This window comes from Myodes glareolus, chromosome 3 (assembly GCF_982192425.1).
Source record: "Myodes glareolus chromosome 3, mMyoGla1.1, whole genome shotgun sequence".
NCBI classification, from domain to species: domain Eukaryota; kingdom Metazoa; phylum Chordata; class Mammalia; order Rodentia; family Cricetidae; genus Myodes; species Myodes glareolus.
In genome coordinates this window covers 78568689-78594071 of record NC_142028.1, presented here as the reverse complement: position 1 = coordinate 78594071, position 25383 = coordinate 78568689, and the positions used below count along the sequence as shown (strand labels likewise).

Genomic DNA, 25383 nt, shown 5'->3' with positions numbered 1-25383 from the left:
TCTACTTCATCTCCTTACCCGTCTGTCCTATTCTGGCCTTGGTCTGCTCACTGGTCCTTCCTTCTATCTGTCTTCTGTGATATCTCCTACCCTATTGTCTCTAGGTTCTCCACTTACTTGTCTTTCTAATGATCTCCTACCTGCCTGTGTGCTTCAATAGCCTCCTCACTTCTGACCACCTTTCTGTCCTCCACCTGATCCTTTCATTCATCTTTAACTTTCTGTTGCTATGACTGTGCCAACGATTGCCCTACTTTGCTATAATGAGCCAACACTATTTTTTTGATTTAAACAGAATACCCGTAGTCTTTTACATCTGCAGGTCAGATATCTGCATTGGCTTCTCCTGAGTAAAAACTACTCCTTTTCCAGGTGTCTCTCCTATCACCTAGTTTCTAGAGCATCACCCTCAAGGCAAAGTATATTAGGCCCACCAAAATTATCAATAATAATCTCTTGTAACTGAAGTCAACTAATTGTAGTCATTATTCACAGCATAACTAAGCTAGTGTTTAATTGGGTAGCTGGATAATTCACCATAGTCACGGTTAACTTAAAAGTCAAATATGACATTTCATGCTCATCAATTTGGTATAATTCTTCCTTTTGAAACTACTTAATCTGCAAACAAAGATTTGGTGGAGACCCAACTGCCCCAAGTTCGTTTTTGACCATCAGAAACACAACAGATTCTGTTTCTTCCAACTGTAGATGATAACAATGAAAATACATGAATCTTTCCCCCTGCAGACAGTATAGAAGTCGTGATATGTTCACTCTTCTCCTTGGTGTTCTGTGACTGTCATATTGTCATATAAGAGAAGTTAACATATCTAAATTTAGATGTGAATAATGGAGGAGGCAAGAACAAATGTTGACACACATGAGCATATTTGGAAGACAGTGGAGAATAAATAAATGACATTTCCATACTCCCATTTTTTTTACGCATCACAAGGTTACAGTAGTATTCACACCTTTGTCTTCTACTATCTGTTCCTGTTCCCTTTGCTTTTAGAAGGCTCCTTGGAAAGTTGTGTTGTCTTTACTTAATGGAGTAACTCAAACCTTTACCCTACTTATATTGGGTTGTTATCTTTTTTCCACAATTTTTTTCCCCTAAAGAATGTGTTCCAGAACAGCTTTCCCCTTCCTTAGTCCTTTAGTAAGGACTCTACCAGGGTCATATTGAGAATCAGGATCAATCAATCATCAGCCAATGTACTAGTTCTCTTTGGTTCAGAGGTACAAGTGCCCCCAAATGCCAGATAATGGTCTTAACTTCAAGGTCAACAAAATAGTGGTTAGATGTGAGTGGAAGCTCTTCTCTCATTTAACCTTTAGGTCATTTGACAACATAATTATGGACAGGAAGAATCATTTTTGGTTGTTTAGTCACTAAGGATGACAGGAAATATATACCATTTTCTTTATTAAAAATTTCCACCTCCTCCCATCCTCCCATTTCCCTCCTACTCCCCCCTCCCCCTCCCCCTCCAGTCCTAAGAGAAGTCAGGGTACCCTGCCCTGTGGGAAGTACAAGGCCCTACCCCCTCCATCCAGGTCTAGGAAGGTGTGCATCCAAACAGATTAGGGTCCTAAAAATCCAGTACATGCAGTAGAATCAAAACCCAGTGCCATTATCATTGGCTTCTCAGTCAGCCCCCATTGTCAGCCACATTCAGAGATTCCGGTTTGATCACATGCTCATTCAGTCCCAGTCCAGCTGGCCTTGGTGAGCTCCCATTAAATCAGTCACACCGTCTCAGTGGAAGGATGCACCCTTCGCAGTCCTGACTTTCTTGCTCATCTTCTCCCTCCTTCGCTTTTCATCTGGACCTTGGGAGCTCAGTCCAGTGCTCCAATGTGGGTCTCTGTCTCTATCTCCATCCTTCTGGACCATGCATACATCCTAGTTGTGGGGAAAAGAGTATCATTCTAGATGTCTATTTTTATTTTTTAATTTTTCATATAATATATTTTGATTATATTAATTTATCAGCATACACAAACTCCAAAGAACACTGTCCTACATCTGCAAGGTATTACCTCAAGCTAGTACTATATAAAAAAAGTTCAAAAGTTATTTCTCTGGTTCTGCGATTCACAGCTGGAGTAGATATAATCAATAATTAGCAAAAGACTCAATAATCAGGAAAAGACTCAGTGGACTTTTAAAGGATTGATGTTAGCAATCATTGCAGCCTCCCCTTGTACTCAGTCCAAGTTCAAGCTTCATTACTTTTCAGTCATTGCTCTCACTTTGAAAGAAGACACCCTGAAAGTTCAAGATGTTAATTAGTATTGTAATTAAGACACAGGTAGGTTAGGTCATCTCATCTCAGCACTTGGAAGGCAATAGCTGGATGACCTTGAGTTCCAATTCAGCTTGGAGCACATAGTGAGCTAAACATCCGCTCACCTCACACTATTGTGAGGGGGATGGATGGATGGAGAGAGAGAGAGAGAGAGAGAGAGAGAGAGAGAGAGAGAGAGAGAGAACGTGAAAGTACAAGGGAGACTCTTTGGAAAAACAAAGGATTGTCATAGAATGAGAAACACAACATAAGACAATGAATGTAAGTGTATTTGAAGTATATGATATGTCTAGAGTAAACGTCACCATGAAGCTTACCACTTGTATAATGAATGTACTAGTAAAAAAATTCAAATCCAACCAAACAAATAAAGACAACAACAGCAAAATGACACTAACATGATAAAGCTGTGGGTTTAGGTGTTTATTTGTTTTATCAGCCTGTAGTGACAGGAAAAAGGTTTCTCTCAAGATAGATGGAAGCTTCTAGGTCATATATGTGATGTGAATTCCAGTTTTATTTGATTTTCTTTTACATGCATTGATATGAGTGTGCTGGATCCCCTGGAACTGGAGTTACAGACAGTTGTGGGCTGCCATGTGGGTACTGGGACTTGAATCCAGGTCTTCTAGGAGAGCAATCAGTGCTCTTAATCACTGAGTCATCTCTCCAGCCCACGAATTCCATTTTTTAACCTCTGTGCTTATCTTTGGGTTTTCCCCACTTTATCTTGTTATGAGAAAGCAGCCACCCAAAGTGCACTCCTTATTTGGACTAGATATTCTAAGATATCAAACACAGGCCACCTAGAATTTTAGGAGTTTCCATTTTTTAACTTATTAGTAGCACCCAACTGGTGGTACTCTGCTGATCTGTATTGCTACCTCATGCCATGGGTGACCTTCCAGTATCAAATGTGGCAGGGAGGGCTGAGAGAGCAGTCACTGCTTCACCAGATACACTGAAAGAAGTCATTTACACTCTTTGGTGAACAGGGTGGGGGGTTTACTTCATTATGTAGTCTCAGAGTTTGGACATAAATCCTGGTCTCTTTGAGTTCTTTTCTCCAAGGAAGCCCCACCCTCTTCTGGGGATGCCTTACTTTCTCTCACCTCCACTATCCCAGCTCCCTGACTTGCTTGCTGGCGAGAACTAATTCTAGAAAACTCAGAACCAACATAAAAAGTCATGGTTAAGATTGTTACACCAAAATAATTCCTTGTACCGTGTCTGTATTGGTAGGGGTTTCAATAGACGATAAGACCAGGTCAATAACTGACTCCTCAGTGTAGAAAATAACCCAACCTCCTCCCCTGCCAGTCAGGCTCTTTACCACTATGGGTCTTGAACCCTTTCCTACAAGGAAGCTCCACCCTCTCCTGGAAGTGCTTTACCCCATAGCTGTATACAGTCTGGGCATAGATGCTCAGGAAGCCAATAAACTGCCTGTACTAGAGCAGCTAGTCATAGGGGAAGCTTACCCAGGCTCCTACTTCTTAATCTGAATTCATGACAGAAAACCAGGAAACTCAGGAGCCCAGTATCACGAGACAGGTTTTATGTCTCTGATTAAGGAGGTGGAGGATCCTCAGGCCTTACTCCCTTTTTTTTATACCTTCAGACAAGCTCTGGTTCAGTGCCCCACAGTTGCTGTTCCAAGTTCCTATTCTCTTCTCACACCTCAATAAACTTGACAACCCCACCTGGCAACCCTGTCTCTCCTTGACACCTGCCAACAGCCCTCTCTCTGCACTGCACCCAGGAAGCACTTCCTTGTCATCATGAAAAGTCTTTCATAACAAGTGCCTGCTTGTTGTATTACATACACACACACACACACACACACACACACACACACACACACGATGTATTTCTATGCAAGCCAATGGATCGATATGTTTTCTTCTAGCTTTCTCTGACATCCTTAGTGCCATTTATCTCCGTTTTGTTCCTCTGCCATTTCATTTCATCCCCCACTCCTCAGTTAAAGTATCTCCCCATTTCCCCCTTCCTTTCTATAGCACCCAGTCCTGCTATTCCCCTCTCTAGAGTTCCTTCTTTCCCCTCCTCCACAATCCGTTTTCACTTTCTTGGCTCTGAGGGTATTTCAGTTTTTTTACATCTCAATCTGAAGAGCAGGGCTAGGAGCAGCAAATGAGAGGACAGACCGTAGCGGCACACACCTTTAAACCCAGCACTTGGCTGGCTGCGACCAGCCTCATGTACAGAGTGAGCTCCAGATCAGCCAGAGTTACACAGTAAGGTCTTGTCTCAAAAAGGGAACAAAAATAAAAACAATGTTCTTTGATTTCAAATGTGTAACTAATTATTATCTTAAAAATTGTCCATTTTATTCATGTCATCTGCCCATACTTGTACAATATGTATTCTATTATGGAGTCAGGAGAAAACTGATATGTTCAGTGGTTTCAAAAATGCAAAAATAATAATGTGCATAGATTTTTTTCTTGTATATTTTTCTTTAAAAAGACATGCAAGCTTTTTTGACATTAATTAAGCTACTAAATTTCTCATAGGCATCTTTGTCAACGCTGTCAGTAATTTCACAGGTACATAATTATATTGTTTTCTCTCAATGTAGATTTTTTTCCTAGGGACTTATTCATTTTGGAAAAGTAAAAATTAAAAGGTAATTTAAATAAGAGGTTTACCTGAGCTATTTGGCCTTCGGAAAGCATAAATGTAAGTGACTGATATACAATTGCATTGGTATCAAATTCAACTTCGCCAAGCTCAAAAATCAAGAACATACTTATGCAATCTACTCATAGGAAAAAAGAACTCCAGCCATAACACTCTGTTTTTATTATTTTATTTTAGGTTTCCTAAAATTCTCCAGAGTTCTCCATGGACATTATGTTCACTGTCTGTGCACATCCAGCCACATGGCTTGTCATCAACGTCTCATAGAAACTTTTCTGAATAGTGAGAGCTACATTGCACCAATATATATAGATAATGAGCCTCGTCTTTTTGCCACTAAAAACACCAAAGGGAAAAAAAACCCAGAAAATACAGAAAACCATAACTGATGTAAAATGATCCTGCTGTAATCATAGCTGCTACATGGACTAGTTGCTTAGCCTCATCCTCACTTGATCCACATCAATGATTAAGCTTATTAGTAGAGTGTATTTGGACCCAGAGTGCCTGCCTGCAAATCTTACCAGCTGAGTGATGTTGTGGAATATTATTTTAACTAGGCAAAGATGTGTTTGCATTTGTTTAAGATGTATTGTGCTTGTTTTACCTTGCCCGCCTAAGGCACCTGATTTGTCTAATAAAAAGCTGAATGGCCAATAGCTAGACATTAGAGAAATAAATGGGGATGGTGGGTGGGAGAGAAGTAGGAGGAGGAATCTAGGTTCAAGAAAAGAGAGAGAGAGGGAAAGAGAGAGAGAGAGAGAGAGAGAAAGAGAGACAGAGAGAGAACAAGGGGGAATGAAAGGGGGGAGATTCCCAGGGCCAGCCAGTCACTGAGTAGGACATACAGAATGAAAGAAAGATAAAAAGCCCTGAGGCAAAGCGTAGATGAAGAGAAACAGGTTAAATTAAGTTAAAAGAGCTAATGGGACAGGCATAAAATAAGGCCGAGCATTCATAACTAATAACAAGTCTCCATGTCGTGATTTGGGAGCTGTTTGGTGGCCCAAATGAAAGCCTGCTACAGATTGATCCTGGGCTTTCTACTTTAGATTGAGATATTTACATCTTATGTTGTTTTATAGGGTAGTTAGGAGAGAAAACAAGCAAAAGCTGATCATTACTTCGAACAGAGTATGTTCAGTTCACGTTGGCGATTACAAGCCTGAGTTAAAAGAATTCAAGAAGGAAAATAACCTCGAAACCCAAAATATTGAGGGGACTAAGGTATTCATAGCTGCGTGGGTTTCGACAGAGAGCATAATTCAGGGAAGAAAGAAAACAGCGACCAAATGTAGGGCAATGAAGAATGTGTGTTAGGAAAAAGAATTTGAGTGTGTGAAGAAGCACGTCAAGTTGCCGTCTCAGGACTTCCTTAGGATTCTTCCTGAAACATCTTTTGCTTTTGAACTTTTCTTGTTGACCTTAGAGAATCAGGAAAACCAAGAGTGAAGGCCCTGCATAGGAACATGTTTCCATTCTGTGCTCTGCCGACTTCACTGGCTCCTTCACGTGGGTGATTTCCTGTTCATCCTTTAGGGATCTATTCTGTTTTAATTTTCCCTTCTGTAGTGGATATTTGTGGTGGCTGAAGTGATCCCCCATTGGTTCAAATGTTTGAAAACATGGTTTGTACCTGATGGTGTAGTTTGGGTGATGAAACCTTGCTGGGGAGATTTATCATTAGTAGTGGCCTTTGGGAAATTAGAGCCTCAGCCCACTTCTAGTTCTCTCTCTCTGCTTTCTGCGTGTAACTGAAGAAATGAATACTCAGTTTCTTGCCATAGCCACCATGCCTTCCTGCCATAATGGATGCATATCCCTCTGGAGCCATAAGTCCAAATGAATCCTCATTCTATAAGTTGCCTTTACCACTATGTTTTTTATCTTAACAGCAGGAAAGTAGCTAACACGACGTTTCTTCCTCCAGTGCAGCCCTATCAAATTTTATTGCATGAATACTGTCTTCTACTATTGATCACAAGAATGTCAGATCAATAAATAATTTTGAAATTTGTTTAATGTTGGGAAAAAAACAGTGTACCTTATTAGATATCTAGAAAGGACTTAAGATCTCACTTTGTAAATGAAGACGCTGAGCTCAAAGAGGTTAAGTTGCTGGCTGTATATGTAAGGAGGCTGACCTCGGTCTTAAACGTCCTGAATCTAAGTGTAATACACCCTTCACCAGCCGTCACTGTGGGTCACTGGACTCCCCCCAGTCACTGGATGGTGACTGTCACAAGATCAGAGGATTATTTCAGAGGACGCTGGCACAGACAGTTCTGACATCCAATAGGAAATCCTACAATACACTTTCAAATTTTTTTCCCATGTAACCCCTCAATTTACCTTTTTGTCATAATTTTACATCCCTAAAATCTTGGAAATAGTATAAACAGCCACTTCTAAGGAACGTTTGGTAAACTAAGCCATGAACTCCTTGAAGGCAGCCTTCCCCGGCTCTTTCTGTAGCTCTTTCACACATACTTGTGAGCTATGCGGATAAAGGGACATTTTACCACTGTCACTTGATCTGTCTTTCATGTCCCTGCTTCCCTAAGTAGGTTGTTCAGGTTGATTAACTCTGGTCTTGAAATCAAGCTCTGCTCACACCCATCTCCCTCCCACAAGTAGGTGGGGCAGTCTTCCTGGGTCGTGCGAGAGTGCTCAGGGAAAGTGAGAGACAGTCGGTGAACCAGAGGCCATTTGCACCATGAGTGTCTCTGCTCTGAGTCCCACCAGATTCCCAGGCAGCATTTCTGGCTTCCTGCAAGTGGCCTTTGTGCTCAGCCTGCTCCTGCTGCTCTTCAAGGTGATCCAGTTCTATGTGCACAGGCAATGGCTCCTCAGAGCTACCCAGCAGTTCCCATCCCCACCTGCTCACTGGTTCTTTGGGCACAAGGTATGAAGGAAAGGGAAGGGTGAGTGGGGGTCTCAGAGAATAGCCTTCAACTTTACAGAATAGAGTTTGCTATAAAACAAACTGGGTCACTCTGCTCAGAATGGGGCACATCTCAGGTTGTGCTCACGTCAGCAACAGTGACTCACTGCTCGAAAGAGCCTGTCTTAATACTGTCGACTCTGCTGCACCCTCCTTCCTTATGCAGATCTATCATCAGTTTCAAGAGCCCTGGACTCGGGAGGTTGTGGTTGGTCCTACCTAAGCCTTATCCTTTCCAGGCAAAGTAAATCCCACAGCCTCACCTGTTTTCAAAAAATCTGGGTTTTTTGGTGGTACGTCTGCCCCCATTTCTCTTCCTCCTCTCCTCCTAACACAGAGTTTGTCTGAGAACATGGCTATTAGTGTGGTAGAATCTGTCCTGTGCTTGGTAACAACAGGCAGGAATCATAGGAAGTGCCAGGTGTTTTAAAGGGATTCACTTTGCTATTGGGTGAAGCAACTGACTATATAGGTTTACCTAAGACTGACAGAGCTGACTGGGTAGATGATTTATAGGTTTAAATCCTAAGGGTCAGGGAAGCTGTTCAGCAGATGTGAGGGCCATTGCTGGAGATACGCTATTATTCAGAGTTCTTTTATTTATGGGCTCTACTCCGGCACAGCCTGTAGTGTGTGTGCTCCGTGTTGCTAAGCACACTGTTCCTCAACACCCAACCAAGGGCCTGGCACAAGTATAGTCTTCCCAAAAGGAGATTAATAAAGCAGCCTAGGGGCTGCGAGAGCCTCTGTCACCTCTGGCAGAATAGGCACAGAACTAGGTAAAAGGTCTCAGAGAGAGGCACATGACAAAGGTTGCATATTGACCACATTTAAGAAGATCTAGAATATTTGGAATATGAGGCAGAGTTGAGGTTATGGGGTGAGCTGGGGCATACAGCTTTATCTAACAGGACCACAGCATCTGGCTAAAGTGGGAGAGCAAAAGTCTAGAAGATAGCACAGGAAGGCCATCAAGCTGGGCTCCAATCCTAGGTTCTATGGAATCATCCTCACCACATCCCTCAGGTTGTTCTGCCTTTTCATTTTCCTCCTGATATCAGATCCCTGAGGACCAGGAGCTTCAAGATATTCTAACACAGGTAAAGAACTTCCCAAGTGCCTGCCCACGGTGGTTCTGGGGGTCCAAAGTGCGCTTACAGGTGTATGACCCTGACTACATGAAGGTGATTCTGGGGAGATCAGGTAAGGGTGAAACTCCATCACCATCATGGACCTTCCATTCTGGGTTTATATCTGGGTCTATGAGTTATAGAAAGAAGTGACAATTCAGTTACTAATGCCTAAACAGTACTTTTCATTTTTCCTGGCCATGACCTTGCACGGCCAACAATACTTACTTAATACTTTCTTGCTACTTAGCACTACAACGTCAAAATAGTAGTACGAGTTCAATTTATTTACCATTTTTAACTGAATTGGGGGGGCCAGTTATATATAAAATAAATTTCATATCTATAGTGACTTGGGTTTGAATCTTCTAAGTGTTCTGTTGTGTATTGTGGATGACTAAGCTATTAGCAACTGCAGTTAAAACACAAGGTTGTCTAATTCCTTGGGGCTGGGGACCTAATAATCATTATTTCTTGCTAATGCACCATCCTAATCCTTGGGATATTTAGCTTCTGGTGTAGGGAGGTTGCCTCCCTAAGTCAGACTGTCAAGGGAGATGGGAGACAGGGGGAAGTAGCATGAGGCAAACTGACAATAGACGGTTTTCAAGAACTCATGGTGCTCTCTGAGTTTATCTGGCCATCTCAGGCCACTACATCTTTCTTTGTTTCTAACTAATGCCTTACTTTCTTTTCCAGACCCGAAAACTCATGGTTCCTACAGATTTCTAGCTCCTTGGATTGGTATGTATAGTCATTTAAACACCAACTGTGGTCACTCTCCACTTGGGTTTGCTAAAAGCTGTATCTTGATTAATTGAGAACAATGGGAGATGGACCATTACCTTCGATATAACCCTTACTTGTAATTTCATTTCTCTTCTAACCAGACGTTAACCTCTTCCGTGTGTTGTCATATTTCCTTTTTGCCAACATTTTTAGCCTGCCATGCTTGTCTTTCTACATCCTTCCCTCACTATTTTAAATCTTTATCTTGTAGCTATCATGACCACATCATAAGTGCCAGGTCAACTAGGGAAAACATATTATTGAAAAGTATTAGTCTTTTTTCATTCTCCTTTGTCTTCCTGTTCTTCTAATGTTTGTCACTCCAAGTTGTTTCTAGTGTTCTAATCCCATTGCTCATATGCTCAACCACACAATCATCTCTGTACAGGGTATGGTTTGCTTTTGTTGAATGGAGAAACATGGTTCCAGCACCGACGAATGTTGACCCCAGCTTTCCACTATGATATCCTGAAACCTTATGTGAGAATCATGGCAGATTCTGTTCATGTAATGCTGGTGAGTCTTCTCTTTATGTGTGCCTCTCTTTTTCTCGCTCCCTCTCTCCTTCACCCCTACCCTTTTCATTCTCGTGTCCACACACCCACTCATAAGACATACTCAGCTTCTACTCTTTAATGTAGAAACCATCAGACACAGTCACATGGATTAACACTCAATTCATCACGTGAAATAGGTTCCTCAAAAGTCAAAGCACAGAGAGGATCCGGATGGGAGGAGAGAAAAGGAGTAGAGAGGAGAGGAGTAGGGAGGACAGAAGAGGAGAGGAGAAGGGAAGAGAAGAAGGGGGAGGGGAAGGGAGAGGAAAGGGAGAAGAGAAATCATAGTGGGTACATGGCCAAGTCTAACAGCGTACTTGACGAATAGCGAATCCTGCCAGGTAACAATATGAGCTGTACCTGGATGACCTGGACATGGCAGCTTCAGTGACCAGGCCTAATCCCAAGATGTCACTCTGTCCTGGGACCCAGAGCTTCTACTTAGAATTAAAAGACACATGTAGTATAATGTACACCAGAGTCACTTTCTCACAGCTAAACTACATGTACCATCATATCCCATATAATCCTTTCTAAATTTCTGTCTTCATAGTGCTCATTGGACCTTTGATGAATGAAAAAGAGTTAAAGACCAAGATGATCCTCATTAGGAACATATGTACAGGCCCATGGACTTTCTTTCCCTTGACTATTTTATTATTTGAGTTTTCATTAGTTCTTTCAAATTTCACTCTTCTGCCATTTTTTTTTTGTTTCTGTTTTATTGATTTAAGTTCCAAGTTTGATTATTTCTTGCTGCCTACTTCTTTTGTGTGTGATTTCTTCTTTTTGCTCTAAAGCTTCCTGGTGTGCTGTTAAGTTACTAGTACATGGCCTCTCCAATTTTCCATGTAGGCACTTAGGGCTGTGAACTTGCCTCTTAGAACAGCTTTCACCATGTCCCATGAGTTTGGGTATGATGTGTGTTCATTTTTATTCAATTCTAGAAAGTCTTTGATTTCTTTCTTAATTTCTGTCTTGACACAAATTTTCATTCAGTAGAAGGTTGCTCAGTTCCTGTGAGTGTGGAAGCTTTCTGTTGTTTCTGCTGTTGATATCCAGCTTTAATCTATAGTGGTCAGACAGGATTCAAGGTGTTATTTAGATTTTCTTGTATCCATTGGGACTGGCTTTGTATCTGAACATGTGACAAACTTTGGGGAAAGTTCCATGAGCTGCTGAGATGAAGGTCTATTCTTTTGTGTTTGGCTGAAATGTTCTGTAAATATCTGCTGGGTTCATTTGGTTTATAGCATTAGTTAGCTACAGAATTTCTCTGTTTAGTTTTTGTCTGGAAGACTTGTCTGTTGGTGAGAGTCAGGTATTGACTCCCGCTCTCAGTGTGTAGTGGTCAATATGTGATTTAAGTTGTGGTAGTGTTTCTTTTACATACTTGAGTGCCCTTGTGTTTGGGGCACAGATATTAAGAACTGCAGTGTCTTCTTGGTGAATTTTTCCTCTGGTGAGCATGCGGTGTCCTTCCCTATAACTTCTGATTAGTTTTGGTTTGAAATTTATTTATTAGTTATTAAAATGGCTACACTGGCATGTTTCTTAAGTAGATTTGCTTGGAATATCTTTTTCTAACTCTTTACCCTGAGGTGATATTGTTCTTGATGTTAAAGTTTGTTTCTTGGATGCAGCAGAAGTATAGATCCTGTTTTCACATCATTCTGTTAGTTCTTTTATTGAGGAATTCAGACTGTGATGTTGAGAGATATAAATTACTTACAATTTTTCATTCCTGGTGTTTGTTGTTGCTGCTGCTTCTGCTGCTGCTGCTTCTGCTGCTTCTTCTTCTTCTGCTGCTGCTGTTGGTGATGGTGTGTATGTTTCTGTGTGTGTGCATCTGTCTGTTTCCCCCTTTTTGATTTTGCTGGTCTGTGATTATTTGCTCCCTGTATTTTTTGGGTGTAGTTAATTTTTTTAGGTTGGAGTTAACGTTTTAACACCTTCTGTAGGGCTGAATTTGCAGAAAAACATGGTTTAATTTTTTTTTTATCATGGAATGTCTTATTTTCTCCATTTGTGGTGATTGAAAGTTTTGCTAGGTATAATGTTCTGGAATGGCATTATTTGTCTTTTAGAGTCTGTAGCACATCTGTCCAGGTTCTTCTGGTTTTTAGCATCTCCATTGAGAAGTCAGGTATTACTCTTTTTTTTTTAAGACTAGAGAAGGAATTTTATTTATTTTTGTTACATTTTATATAACTTTATAAATTTGTTTATTATTAAATTTAACACTTAAAGGGTATGAAATTTTTATTTTATAGATGATGGTATACATAGTGAGAATAACCCATATTGATAGTGAGATCCTATCAGTTACATGCTTTCTGAGCCTTTAAACTCAATCTAATTTTATGAGTGTGACATATAAATTGTATTAACAATATATTTACTTTTAATTTCTTGTTCTTACTTCATTTTTAATATATGTTTAGTTTATTTTTTATTACTTTATAAATAATACCAATCAAAATTTCCACTTCCTTCCTCCCACTTCCCTCCCGCTCCTCCCCCCACCCTCCCCCCACCCTCTTTAGTCCTAAGAGAAGACAAGGTATCCTGCCCTGTGGGAAGTCCAAGGACCTCCCCTCTACATCCAGGCTTAGGAAGGTATGCATTCAAATAGAATAGAATCACAAAGAACCAGTACATGCAGTAGAAACAAATCTCAGTGCCATTATCATTGGCTTCTCAGTCAACCCCCATTGTCAGCCACATTCAGAGGGTCCAGTTTGTTTTTTTTTGTTTTTTCTTTTCCTTTCTTTCTTTCTTTCTTTCTTTCTTTCTTTCTTTCTTTCTTTCTTTCTTTCTTTCTTTCTTTCTTCCTTCCTTCCTTCCTTCCTTCCTTCCTTCCTTCCTTCCTTCCTTCTTTCCTTCCCCTTCCTTCCTTCCTTCCTTCCTTCCTTCCTGCCTTCCTGCCTTCCTGCCTTCCTGCCTTCCTGCCTTCCTGCCTTCCTGCCTTTCTGCCTGCCTTCCTGCCTGCCTTCCTTCCTGCCTTCCTGCCTTCCTGCCTTCTTTCCTTCCCCTTCCCTTCCTTCCTTCCTTTCTTCCTTCTTTCCTTCCTTTCTTTTTAGACAAGGTTTCTCTGTAGCTTTGGTGCCTGTCCTGGAACTTGCTCTGTAGACCAGGCTGGGCAGTTTGATCCCATGCTCATTCAGGCACAGTCCAGCTGGAGTTGGTGAGCTCCCATTAGCTCAGGCACACTGTCTCAGTGGATGAACCAACCCCTCGTGGTCCTGACTTCCATGCTCATATTCTCCCTTCTTCTGCTCTTCAACTGGACCTTGGGAACGCAGTCCAGTGCTCCGATGTGGGTCTCTGTCTCTATCTCCATCCATTACTGAATGAAGGTTCTATGGTGATATTCGAGATATTCATCAGTGTCACTATGAGACAAGACCAGTTCAGGCACCCTCTCCTCCACTGCCCAGGGTCCTAGCTGGGGTCATCCCTGTGGACTCTGGGAACCCCTCCAGAGCCAAGCCTCTTGCCAACCCCAAAATGGCTCCCTCAATTAAGACATCTCCTTCCCATATCAGTCCTTCCTCAATCTCAAGCATCCCATTCTCCTAAGCTCTCCCCAGTCCTCCCCTCCTCCCCTCTCTTTCTCCCTATCTGCTTCCCTCCACCTCCTCCCACCCCCATGCTCCAAACTTTTGCCTGGAGATTTTGTCTGTTTCCAGTTTCTAGGAGTATCTATATATGTTTTCCTTTGGGTTCACCTTATTACTTAGCTTCTCTAGGATCACGCACTATAGGCTCAATATCCTTTGTTTATGGCTAGAATCCACTAATGAGTGAGTACATACCATATTCATATTTTTGGGTCTGGGTTATCTCTCTCAGGATAGTGTTTTCCACTTCCATTCACTGTTTTTTTACTGCTGAATAGTACTCTGATGTGTAGATGTGCCACACTTTCTTTATCCATTCTTCCCTTGAGGACATCTAGGTTGTTTCCAGGTTCTGGCTATTACAAATAATGCTGCTATGAACATAGTTGAACACATGCTTTTGTAGTATGACTGGGCATCTCTTGGGTATATTCCCAAGAGTGGTATTGCAGGATCCTGAGGTAGGTTGACTCTCAGTTTTCTGAGAAACCGCCACACTGATTTCCAAAGTGGTCACACACGTTTGCATTCCCACCAGCAATGGATGAATGTTCCCCTTACTCCACATCCTCTCCAGCATAGGTTATCATTGGTGTTTTTGATTTTAGTCATTCTGACAGGTGTAAGATGGTATCTCAAAGTTGTTTTGATTTGCATTTCCCTGATAGCTAAGGAAGTTGAACATGTCCTTAAATATCTTTAGGCCATTTGGAATTCTTCTATTGAGAGTTCTCTGTTCAGTTCAATACCCCATTTTTTAATTGGGTTATTTAGAATTTTAATGTCTAGTTTCTTGAGTTCTTTGTCTGATATGGGGGTGGTGAAGATCTTCTCCCATTCAGTAGGTTGCCTTTTTGTCTTAATGACTGTGTCCTTTGCTTTACAGAAGCCTCTCAGTTTCAGGAGGTCCCATTTATTCATTGTTGCTCTTATTGTCTGTGCTACTGGGGTTATATGTAGGAAGTGGTCTTCTGTGCCCATGCATTGCAGGCTGCTTCCCATTTTCTCTTCTATCGGGTTCAATGTGGTCGGTTTTATATTGAGGTCTTTAATCCATTTGGACTTGAATTTTATGCATGGGGATAGATATGGACCTATTTTCATTCTTCTACAGGTTGACATCCAGTTATGCCAACAACATTTGTTAAAGATGCTTTCTTTCTTCCATTGTACAATTTTAGCTTCTTTGTCAAAAATCAGGTGTTCATAGGTTTATGGATTAATATCTAGGTTTTCAATTTGATTCCATTGGTCAATGTCTATGTTTTTATGCCAATACCAAGCTATTTTCATTACTGTAGCTCTGTAATAGAGTTTGATGTCAGGGATGGTAATACCTCCAGAAGTTCGTTTACTGTTTAGGATTGTTTTGGCTATCTTGAGGTTTTTTTGTTTTTCATATAAAGTTGATTATTGTTCTCTCAAGGTCTGTGAAGAATTTTGTTGGGATTTTGATGGGGATTGCATTGAATCTATAGATTGATTCAATAGATTTGGTAGGATTGCCGTTTTTACTATGTTGATCCTACCAATCCAAGAGCATGGGAGATCTTTCCATTTTCTGGTATCCTCCTCAATTTTTTTCTTCAAAGATTTAAAGTTCTTGTCAAATAGATCTTTCACTTTCTTGTTTAGTGTTACTCCAAGATACTTTATGCTATTTGTGGCTATTTTGAAAGGTGATGTTTCTCTGATTTTCCTCTCAGCTTCTTTATCCTTTGTGTATAGGAGGGCTACTGATTTTTTTAATTAATTTTGTATCTGCCACATCACTGAAGGTATTTATCAGTGGTGGGAGTTCTCTGGTAAAGTTTTTGTGGTCACTTATATACACTATCATATCATCTGCAAATAACAAAAGTTTGAATTCTTCCTTTCCAATTTGAATCCCCTTGATCTCCTTATGTTGTCTTCTTGCTATTGCTAGAACTTCAAGCACTATGTTGAAGAGATATGGAAGAAGTGGACAGCCTTGTCTTGTTCCTGATTTTAGTGGAATGGCTTTTAGTTTCTCTCCATTTAATTTAATATTAGCTGTTGGATTTCTGTATATTGTTTTTATTATATTTAGATATAATCCTTGTATCCCTAATCTCTCCAAGACCTTTATCATAAAGGGGTATTGAATTTTGTCAAATGTATTTTTGGCATTTAATAAAATGATCATATGTTTTTTTCTTTCAGTTTATTTATATGATGGATTACATTGATAGATTTTCATATGTTGAACCAGCCCTGTATCTCTGGGATGAAGCCTACTTGATCAGAATGGATGATTTTTTGACGTATTCTTGGATTTGGTTTGCCAGTATTTTATTGAGAATTTTTGCATCGATGTTCATGAGTGAGAATGGTCTGTAATTCTCTTTCTTGGTTGAGTCTTTGTGTGGTTTTGGTATCAGGGTAACTGTAGCTTCATAAAAAGAGTTTGGCAATGATTCTTCTCTTTCTATTATGTGAAACATATTAAGGAGTATAGGTATTAGCTCTTCTTGGAAGTTCTGGTAGAATTCTGCACTAAAACAATCTGGCCCTGGGCTCTTTTTGGTTGGAAGGTTTTTGATGGCAGCTTCTATTTCCTTGTGACTTATATGTCTATTTAAAATGTTCACCTGGTCTTGATTTAATTTTGGTATATGGTATTTATCTAAAAAAAAGTCCATTTCTTTTACATTTTCCAATTTTGTGGAGTACAGGCTTTTATAGTTAGACCTAATGATTCTCTAAATTTCTTCAGTGTCTGTTGTTATGCCCCCCTTTTCATTTCTGATCTTGTTAATTTGAGTGTTCTCTCTCTGCCTTTTGATTAGTTTGGATAGGGGTTTGTCACTCTTGTTGAATTTCTTCAAGAACCAGCTCTTTGTTTCATTGGTTCTTTGGGTTGTTTTCTGTGTTTCTATTTTGTTGATTTCAGCCCTCAGTTTGATTATTTCCAGTCTTCTACTCCTTCTGGGTGAGTCTGCTTCTTTTTTTCCTAGAGCTTTCAGGCGTGCTGTTAAATCTCTAATGTGAGCTTTCTCCATTTTCTTTATGTGGGCACTTAGTGCTATGAGCTTTCCTCTTAGCACTGCTTTCATAGTGTCCCATAGATTTGGGTATGTTGTGTCTTCATTTTCATTGAATTCAAGGAAGACTTTAATTTCTTTCTTTATTTCTTCCTTGACCCAGGGATGGTTCAGTAGTTGACTGTTAAATTTTCATCAGTTTCTAGGCTTTCTGGGGGTGGTATTGTTGTTAAATTCTAACTTAATTCCATGTTGATCTGATAAGACACAGGTGGTTACTCCATTTTTTTTTGTATCTGTGGATGTTTGCTTTGTTATCAATTATGTGATCAATTTTTGAGAAGATTCCATGAGATGATGAGATGAAGCTATATTCTTTCCTGTTTGGGTGGAATGTTCTATAGATGTCTGTTATGTTCATTTGATTCATTACATCTGTTAGTTCTTATTTCTCTGTTAAATTTCTGTCTGGTTGTCTGTCTATTGGTGAGAGAGGAGTGTTGAAATCTCCTACTATTAGTGTGTAGGGTTTGATGTGTGATTTGAGTTTTAGTAATGTTTCTTTTACATATGTGGGTGCTTTTATATTAGGGGCATCGATATTCAGGATTGAGACTTCATCTTGATGAATCATTCTTGGCATGAGTTCTCCATCTCTTCTGATTGATTTTAGTTTGAAAACAGTTTTGTTAGATCTTAGGATAGCCACACCCGCTTGTTTCTTAGGTCTGTTTGATTGTAAAACTTTTTCCCAACCCTTTACTCTGAGGTAGTGTCTGTCTTTGAGGTTGAGATGTGTTTCTTGTAAACAACAGAATGCTGGATCCTGTTTTTTGTATTTATTCTCTTAACCTATGCCTTTTTATAGGTGAATTGAGTTCATTGATATTAAGCAATATTAATGACCAGTGGTTGTTAACTCTGGTTATTTTTGGTGGTAGTGCTTTGTTCCTTAGTTTCTGTTTCCTCTGTGAGTCTCAGGAATATATGGTGGTTGTGTTTTGCCTATAAGAAAATCTTCCAGGTCCTGATAGGTGTGGGCACTGGACGTTCTAGGTAAAATCAGTTTCTGAGTATTGGGCCGTAGGAATGATGATTGAGCTGGGGATGATGGAGGAGTTTCACAAGAGGGAAGTAAGCAGATGTTCCACCAGGATCTTCTTAGTCTCCTGGGAATGAGGATGGAGAGTGAGGAGAGACCATAGCAGTATGATACTTAAGAATTGGGCATGGGATTAAGTGATTGGAGTTGGAGGAATGGAGGGAAAGGGTAAAGATCCGCAGCTAGCCTACTTGCAACCCTGGTTATTGTGGCCAGTGGGTTCCCACATAGCTGGGGGCTAGGATAAAGCTGGAGTTGGGGAGGGAGTTTAGGAGGGGAAAACTATGGGATTCACTGGAGCTGGGGGCAGAGGAAAAGGGGGGCTGCAGGAGGTGTTCTGTTACAGAGCTGGGGGTTAATTTGGAGGAGCAGAAGGAGAGTAAAGGTCTGTAATTAACCTGCTTCCCTGGTTAGAGTGTCCTGTGAGCTCCCTTGGTATATTTTAATCCAACTAAGTTGACAATGAAAATCAGCCACTTGGCACAACATCTGGTACAGGGAGACAGAAAATGGTATCTAGAGATGCAGGGAATGAGTCTACTCTAGGCAGTACCAGCCTTCTTGGATACTTGGGGCCAGGTCTCTACTTCCACTATAGGATAAATGGGAACAGATCGTTGGCCATGATTCCACCCTGGAGATCTTCCAACACATCTCCTTGATGACCTTGGACACCATCATGAAGTGTGCCTTCAGTCACGAGGGCAGTGTCCAGTTGGATGGGTGAGTAATGTCCCCGAACTCTAAGGTCTTTGGTCTTACCAACTAATGTGGCTTTCCCTGAGAGGCAGATGGAACATATTAGATACCAACATCCATAAAACACAAGATCTTTCCTTATACAGCAAGAAATTAGGCCATGATCTAACTCTAGATCAGGCACTACCCTGCCTCAGATGCACCATTAATTCCCAGACAGGTGGAAGCCTGAATGGCCATGCCATCTTCTAAAGACACGGTGGTTACAAGGTTATAAGAGAGAAATAAGATGAGTCCTGGTGTTATCTCTGTCCAAATCAAGGGACTTACTACCCTGTCTCTGGGTCATATCTCCTTATTGTCACTGTGTTGTGTTCACAGAAAATACCAGCCCTATATCCAAGCAGTTGGGGACCTGAACAATCTCTTTTTTTTCCGTGTGAGGAACATCTTTCACCAGAATGACACCCTCTACAGTTTGTCCTCCAGTGGCCGCCAGGCCATCAGTGCCTACCGACTTGCCCATGCTCATACAGGTCCTCTTTGTTTCTTCTCTCTCCCTTCTTTTGCCAGGCTGAGCCTAAAGAGACTAACCATGATCTTTGAGACAGGACCAGGTCCTTTGGTCCTCAGATAGATGTAAGATGAACTTATGTTGGATACTTTCCTAGAACATGGAAGCTAAGGTATAGGGTGCCAGATGATATGCAGTGGTTATCTGGGGCATCACATTGGTTATATTTAATGAAATCCATCCAAGCAGCATTCAAAAAGATCTTTTCCAATTGTTATCCCAAGGGGCAACTTGATGTCTGTCAAATGTTGCTGTGGAACAATGGCTTTACCCTGTAAAGATTTGTTTTTTGATCTTGTAATTAATAAACACTGATTGGCCAGTAACCAGGCAGGAAGTATAGGCAGGGTGGCCAGGCAGGAAGTAGAGGCAGGGCAATGAGAACAGGAGAATTCTGGGAAGAGGAAAACGCAGACTGCAGTTGTGACCCAGTCACAGAGCAAGCAAGATGTGACTGCCTTGCTGAAAACCAAGCCACGTGGCTAACACAGACAAGAATTATAGGATAAAATAAGTTATAAGAGTTAATAAGAAGACCTCTGTGTGATTTTTTGGGACTGAACAACGGCAGGACCGGGTGGGACAGAAACCTCTGTCAACAAGATGTGCTAGACTCAACACCCTCGACCATATACACGCTGGCCTCTGGAATAAGTAGAGATTAAGACAGAGGGTGCATGGACTTCTTGGGAACTGTGCTCTCATTTCTGTATGGTAACTACTGTCCTTGGATAGATCAAGTGATCAAATCAAGGAAGGCTCAGCTTCAAGATGAGGGAGAGCTGGAAAAGGCTAAGAAGAAAAGGCGACTGGATTTTCTGGACATCCTCCTGTTTGCCAAAGTGAGTGTGTGAAACCTGAGGAGAGGCTTGAGACCTGACCTAAATCACAGAGTAACAACCAAACATTACTCTCTCATCTGTGGTCTTCTCCAGATGGAAAACGGAAGCAGCTTATCTGATAAGGACCTGCGTGCTGAAGTGGACACGTTCATGTTTGAAGGCCATGACACCACAGCCAGTGGTATCTCGTGGATCCTCTATGCTTTGGCCACACACCCTGAACACCAGCAGAGATGCAGGGAGGAGGTTCAGAGTCTTCTAGAAGGTGGAGCTTCTATCACCTGGTAAGTGGGAGCACATGATAGAAGAGATCCCTGTCTTCTGGTAATGGGGAGCTCCTGCTCAACCCAGCTCTGTGTGACTCAGATGGGACTCATTTCAGGGATCACCTTGACCAAATGCCCTACACCACCATGTGCATCAAGGAGGCCCTGAGGCTCTACCCACCTGTACCAGCTGTGAGCAGAGATCTCAGCACACCTGTCACCTTCCCAGATGGTCGCTCTTTACCCAAAGGTATAAAGTCCCAGATAAACTCAGGCGAGGCAAAGAAGAATGGGAATTCCTTGTTTCTTTAGGAGTTCTGAACTAGCAAAGTCTCTAATGGCTCTCCCATTCCTTATCAGGAGTTGTGAAGGGATTTTACTTTAAGATAGAATGTAATGTGTGAATTGGTTTACATACAGTTAGAATTCAACAAAATCTCAGTAAATAAAAGCCGACTTCTATATTGAATTTCAGCCTTTAGGTATTAATTGTTAAATTATTATTTGATGCAAAAGAGAATTAGGTAAGTGCTGGGAAGATGTATTTCTTTCTATGGGTGGAGGAAAATGAGAAAGTTCAGGCACTCCTAAATCATGGGTAGATTGTGGTCTAATGTCTGAGGATACCACAAGCTGATAGAAGAGTTCAGCAGATCACCAGATCACCAGATCTTAGTCCCACATCATGGTAGAAAAAAATACATGGATCAGTGATCATTGGTAAGATTTCCCCATCTGCCACACTGAAGCTGTGTGAACAAGAAAGCCTAATCAGTCTGACTGAGACTCTATAACCTCGTCTGGAAAAAAGGAGAATACAATAGTGCATTTTTGGAAGTTGCTTGTGACTGGTGAATATGGCGAAGGCTCATGGAAGACATTTCATGAAAGAGTTATCATTTCACTTAATATAATAGTGATTCTCAAAGGCTTTCTTGTTCTTACACCCAGGTGCATGGCTTTTGGTAACTAACCTGTGCTCAGTGCTTTGACAAGTCCATCCTACTTCCCTGTGGTCAAAATGATTTCTAGCATGTGGGCCATTTGCGTGTGCATGTTCTCTGCTGAATAAGGGAGCAAGTGCCCTACCTACCCCATTGGCATAACCAGTCTCTCTTTGTACTACTCACCCCACAGGTATCTCAGTCTTGCTCTCCTTGTACGGTCTTCATCATAACCCAACTGTCTGGCCAAACCCAGAGGTATCAGAGGCAATGGGAAAAGGTCAGGGGAAGGTATTATAGGACCAAGACTTAGCCATACTCTCACTTTTGGATATTTGGTTTCCTTATGAGTTGAAAGCAGAAGTTTGAATCTTACTTGCCCTGACCCTGGTATTCTCACTGCAGGTGTTTGACCCCTCTCGATTTGCACCAGATTCTTCCCGACACAGTCACTCATTCCTGCCCTTCTCAGGTGGAGCAAGGTGAGGTGTCCACTGTGTGTACTGAGTGGAGAAAAGTGTAGTCTCCGGGTATATATCTAGTGTTTATGATTCCCTGGGCTCCTATGTGATGTCTTCAGGTGTTTGTGGGTGGGATGCATTTTTTGTAAAGAGTTGGTATTTAAGGAGGCAACATGTTTTTTTTTTTCAGACTACTTTTCCCCAAAGCCATATAAATTTGTGTCAGTGTGTATTTTAAACCTCAATATATGTTGAAATTTTTATCATTTCTAGAATATGAATCTTCATACTTATGTTTTCTCATATAACCTTACTCCCAGGCAGTTGTTTTTCTCACTTGTCAGATATCTTAAAGAATAAATGTATGTCCCATCATTCTCCACTCATTCTACCACTTCGTTTAATTCACCAATCAGTCACAAAAATGAGTATAAAATATTTTCATGTTTTTAGAATTATGTTGAAGTCATGTTAGGAAAAGTCCAGAGCCCACTGTGGTAGAATGGACACCAATGAATTTTCTCCTACACAATTTTTATTTCTAACCCGACAAAAATTTCACTGCATATTAATATGTATAGCTTCCCAAATGAGCAAAATTTGGAGAAGGATTTCACACTGTAGAGCGGTGATCCACTTAGCCAATTTTGAAAGATGGGGACAGTACATTAGGCATGACCTAGCCATAGCACTGACAAACACTCCTCAAACAGCTGTTGAGTTTAGAAGTTACAGTCCAGAGAGCTTCTGTGAAAATGAATGAAGACTGGAGGACTGATCCTCTTGTGGAATGTGCATTGTCAAGGAAGTAATGAAGAGAAGGAGGGCTTCTCTGTAGTCACAGTTCTGTGACTTCTGCCATGCTAAATTAATTTTCACAGAACAGGCATATTGTTTACCTAGAATGAGTTTACCTAGGGGTGAACACTTCCTCTTAGGGATTAATGATGAAGTCACTGATGGATAGGGAAGTATCAGGTAGCTCAATCGCTATGTAAAATATTTACCTTTTGTGTATTCTAACGCATTTTATTTTTTAATTAGCTAATTTTCACATTTACATTTATTAAAGTCATTTTTTTTCTGTGCCAAGTCCTCTGCTGTGACAGAAACACAGAGACATAGGGTTCTGTCTCTGATTCATCAAGAACAGAAAGCTGGTCCACAGAATCAGCCACCACCTCTGTGTGAAACAGACTCTTCTTTCTTCTTTGATACTTCATTTCCTTACTAAGAAGTTAAAAGAATGATCCACATTTCTGGCACTTTCCTAGGCCCTGAACTATGCTGTGGCCCCAAATAAAGCACAAGAAACAACAGGCTTAAAGATAGGGCTAACTGCTCATTGTTCTGAGCCTTGAGCATGTGGAAGGAGAGAGAGAGAGAGAGAGAGAGAGAGAGAGAGAGAGAGAGAGAGAGAGAGAGAGATTCTCCTTGGTGTCTACAACATTTACCGAGACAGAAAGTAGGAGCTGAACAGGTTAGGGAGTTAGGGAGTTAGGGAGCCAGCCACTCACAGGGTGTGGCTGCATTTGAGACATCTAGACACTATGCTACCAAACTTTTAAAATTAAATTCTTCTCATTTTAATTGTTTGGATAGGAATGTGCTATACATTTCCCCCCACCTACCTATCATGCTCCCTGCCTCCAGATTGAAAGGATGGGAGGGTCAATATGAAGAGAAGGGATTGGGGTACCAGTGAAGTCTGGGACAGGAAACTGAAGGCAGCACATAGGGTCAACCCTGGAACAGAACTTGAGGGCTGTAGGTGCTACTGACCGAAGAGGAGCTGGGATCCTGACCAATAAGTGGGAGGTGGATAGGCAGGAGCTTGAGGACCCTCAACTTGGTATGTTCTACAAGAACTTCTCTGTCATTCCCCGATTCCACATCAAGGTCACTGAGACGTTCCCCCTAGATAGTAGTTTCTACGAGTGTGATCCACCACTCCACGTGTTGCCCTGACCAATGGAATCCACACTGGGGGATCAGAAACTCTTAATGTGGGAGCCAGCTAGCCAAAGACAAGCTGATTCCTTGCCTCTCCAAGCAGGCTTAGAGTCAGTCTCAAAAAAGGGGGCTATTTGTAAAAGATTAAGACACAAGAATCAGCTGGGCAGTGGTGGCACACACCTTTAATCTCAGCACTCAGGAGGCAGAGGCCGGCAGATCTCTGTGAGTTTGAGGCTAGACTGATCTATAAGAGTTCCAGGACAGGCCCCAAAGCTACAGAGAAACTCTGTCTCAAAAAACTAAAACCAAAACCAAAGCAAGCAAGCAAGCAAACAAGAAAAGACAGCAAGTATCAGGGCCCAGTGACCAGTAAGGAAAGGGTTCAGACTGAATCCCATGAAAGAGTGCCCCGAATGCCCAGTTCTATGCTAGGGCACAAAGGGCAATGCCTGTACAGCTCAGAACAGGACCTGAGGTCTCTTATTTTATTGTCCCTTTCTAACCCAGGAACTGCATTGGGAAACAGTTTGCCATGAATGAGCTGAAGGTGGCCGTGGCCCTGACCCTGCTCCGCTTTGAGTTGCTGCCAGATGCCACCAGGATCCCAGTCCCCACACCAAGACTTGTGTTGAAGTCCAAGAATGGGATTCATCTATGTCTCAAAAAGCTCCAGTAATCTTCTCAGGACAAGGACAGCTCCAATGGCATGCTGCCTGCCATCTTGTCTTCCTGTCACTCACTCTTGTTCCGGCCCAACTGCTCACACCCTTTCTTTCTTCCCTCCTTGTTCATCTCCTTCTGTGTGTTTCCTGTCTCCTTGTCTGCCATTCTTTCTTCCTCACCTTCTTCCAGGATCACTACCTGCTTTTCTCTTTACCTATCCCCTACATGAATGCACGTCTGACCTTCCACCTTAATAATCTCCCTGACTTCCACCCTGCCTGCTCTTCTGGATCTTTTGTTCTTTTCTGCTGCTTGTCTATCCTTGAATGTGCTTTATATTGATGCTGTAAGTGATTACAGCAGAAGCACATGCTCTTCTGGTTCTAAGTATCAGATATTTTACATGATTTCACTGGGATGAAACTGAGACTGCAGGGCCATGCTAGCCCCTTGGCTATTGCTATGTCTCTTCTTTTTCCTTTTCCATAATCCAGAGCTGCATTCCTGGGTTTCAAAAGCCCTCCTAAGTGTTAAAATCCAACACCATCTTTAAGCATTCCTGCTTCTGTCTCCAGATCATTTCTCCATATTTCCTAGGTGTATGCTCACTTTGTGCCTAAAATGGAAAATTGGCCATGCTCGCAGTTCTACCAAGATTCGGACATGCCTGTCAGACAAGCCATTGTTTAACCAACCTAATATAGTCCTTCCCTGACTGTCACCTCACATATCCTTCTAAATTTCTCCTTCAAAGTCTCCATCTATCAGCTTATTTTAAAAAGCAAGCTTTGCTATCTTTTCTCCTTCCTGCAATTGGGTTCACAAGGTGGCATGTTGTTCCTATCC

The 25383-nt window shown here is 41.4% G+C and overlaps 1 protein-coding gene across 1 annotated transcript; it reads left to right on the top strand.

The window, feature by feature from the left end:
• Positions 1 to 7644: 7644 nt before the first annotated feature.
• LOC125412548 (cytochrome P450 4A12) lies at positions 7645 to 24695 on the top strand. Its single transcript, XM_048453413.3, has 12 exons — positions 7645 to 7887; positions 8988 to 9129; positions 9756 to 9800; positions 10234 to 10361; positions 18731 to 18855; positions 19213 to 19367; positions 20141 to 20247; positions 20341 to 20531; positions 20630 to 20763; positions 21651 to 21715; positions 21863 to 21939; positions 24382 to 24695. The coding sequence occupies exons 1-12, from the start codon at positions 7699 to 7701 to the stop codon at positions 24548 to 24550; spliced, it is 1527 nt and encodes a 508-aa protein (XP_048309370.1). The 5' UTR covers positions 7645 to 7698; the 3' UTR covers positions 24551 to 24695.
• The last annotated feature ends 688 nt before the right edge of the window (positions 24696 to 25383 follow it).

Excerpts from the sequence above, each read along its gene's own strand:
- LOC125412548 (XM_048453413.3), top strand. The coding sequence starts at position 7,699 with ATGAGTGTCTCTGCTCTGAGTCCCACCAGATTCCCAGGCAGCATTTCT. Across the intron at positions 10,362-18,730 it reads ATTCTGTTCATGTAATGCTG|GATAAATGGGAACAGATCGT; the intron begins GTGAGTCTTCTC and ends CTTCCACTATAG. Across the intron at positions 20,764-21,650 it reads TGGTCGCTCTTTACCCAAAG|GTATCTCAGTCTTGCTCTCC; the intron begins GTATAAAGTCCC and ends CTCACCCCACAG.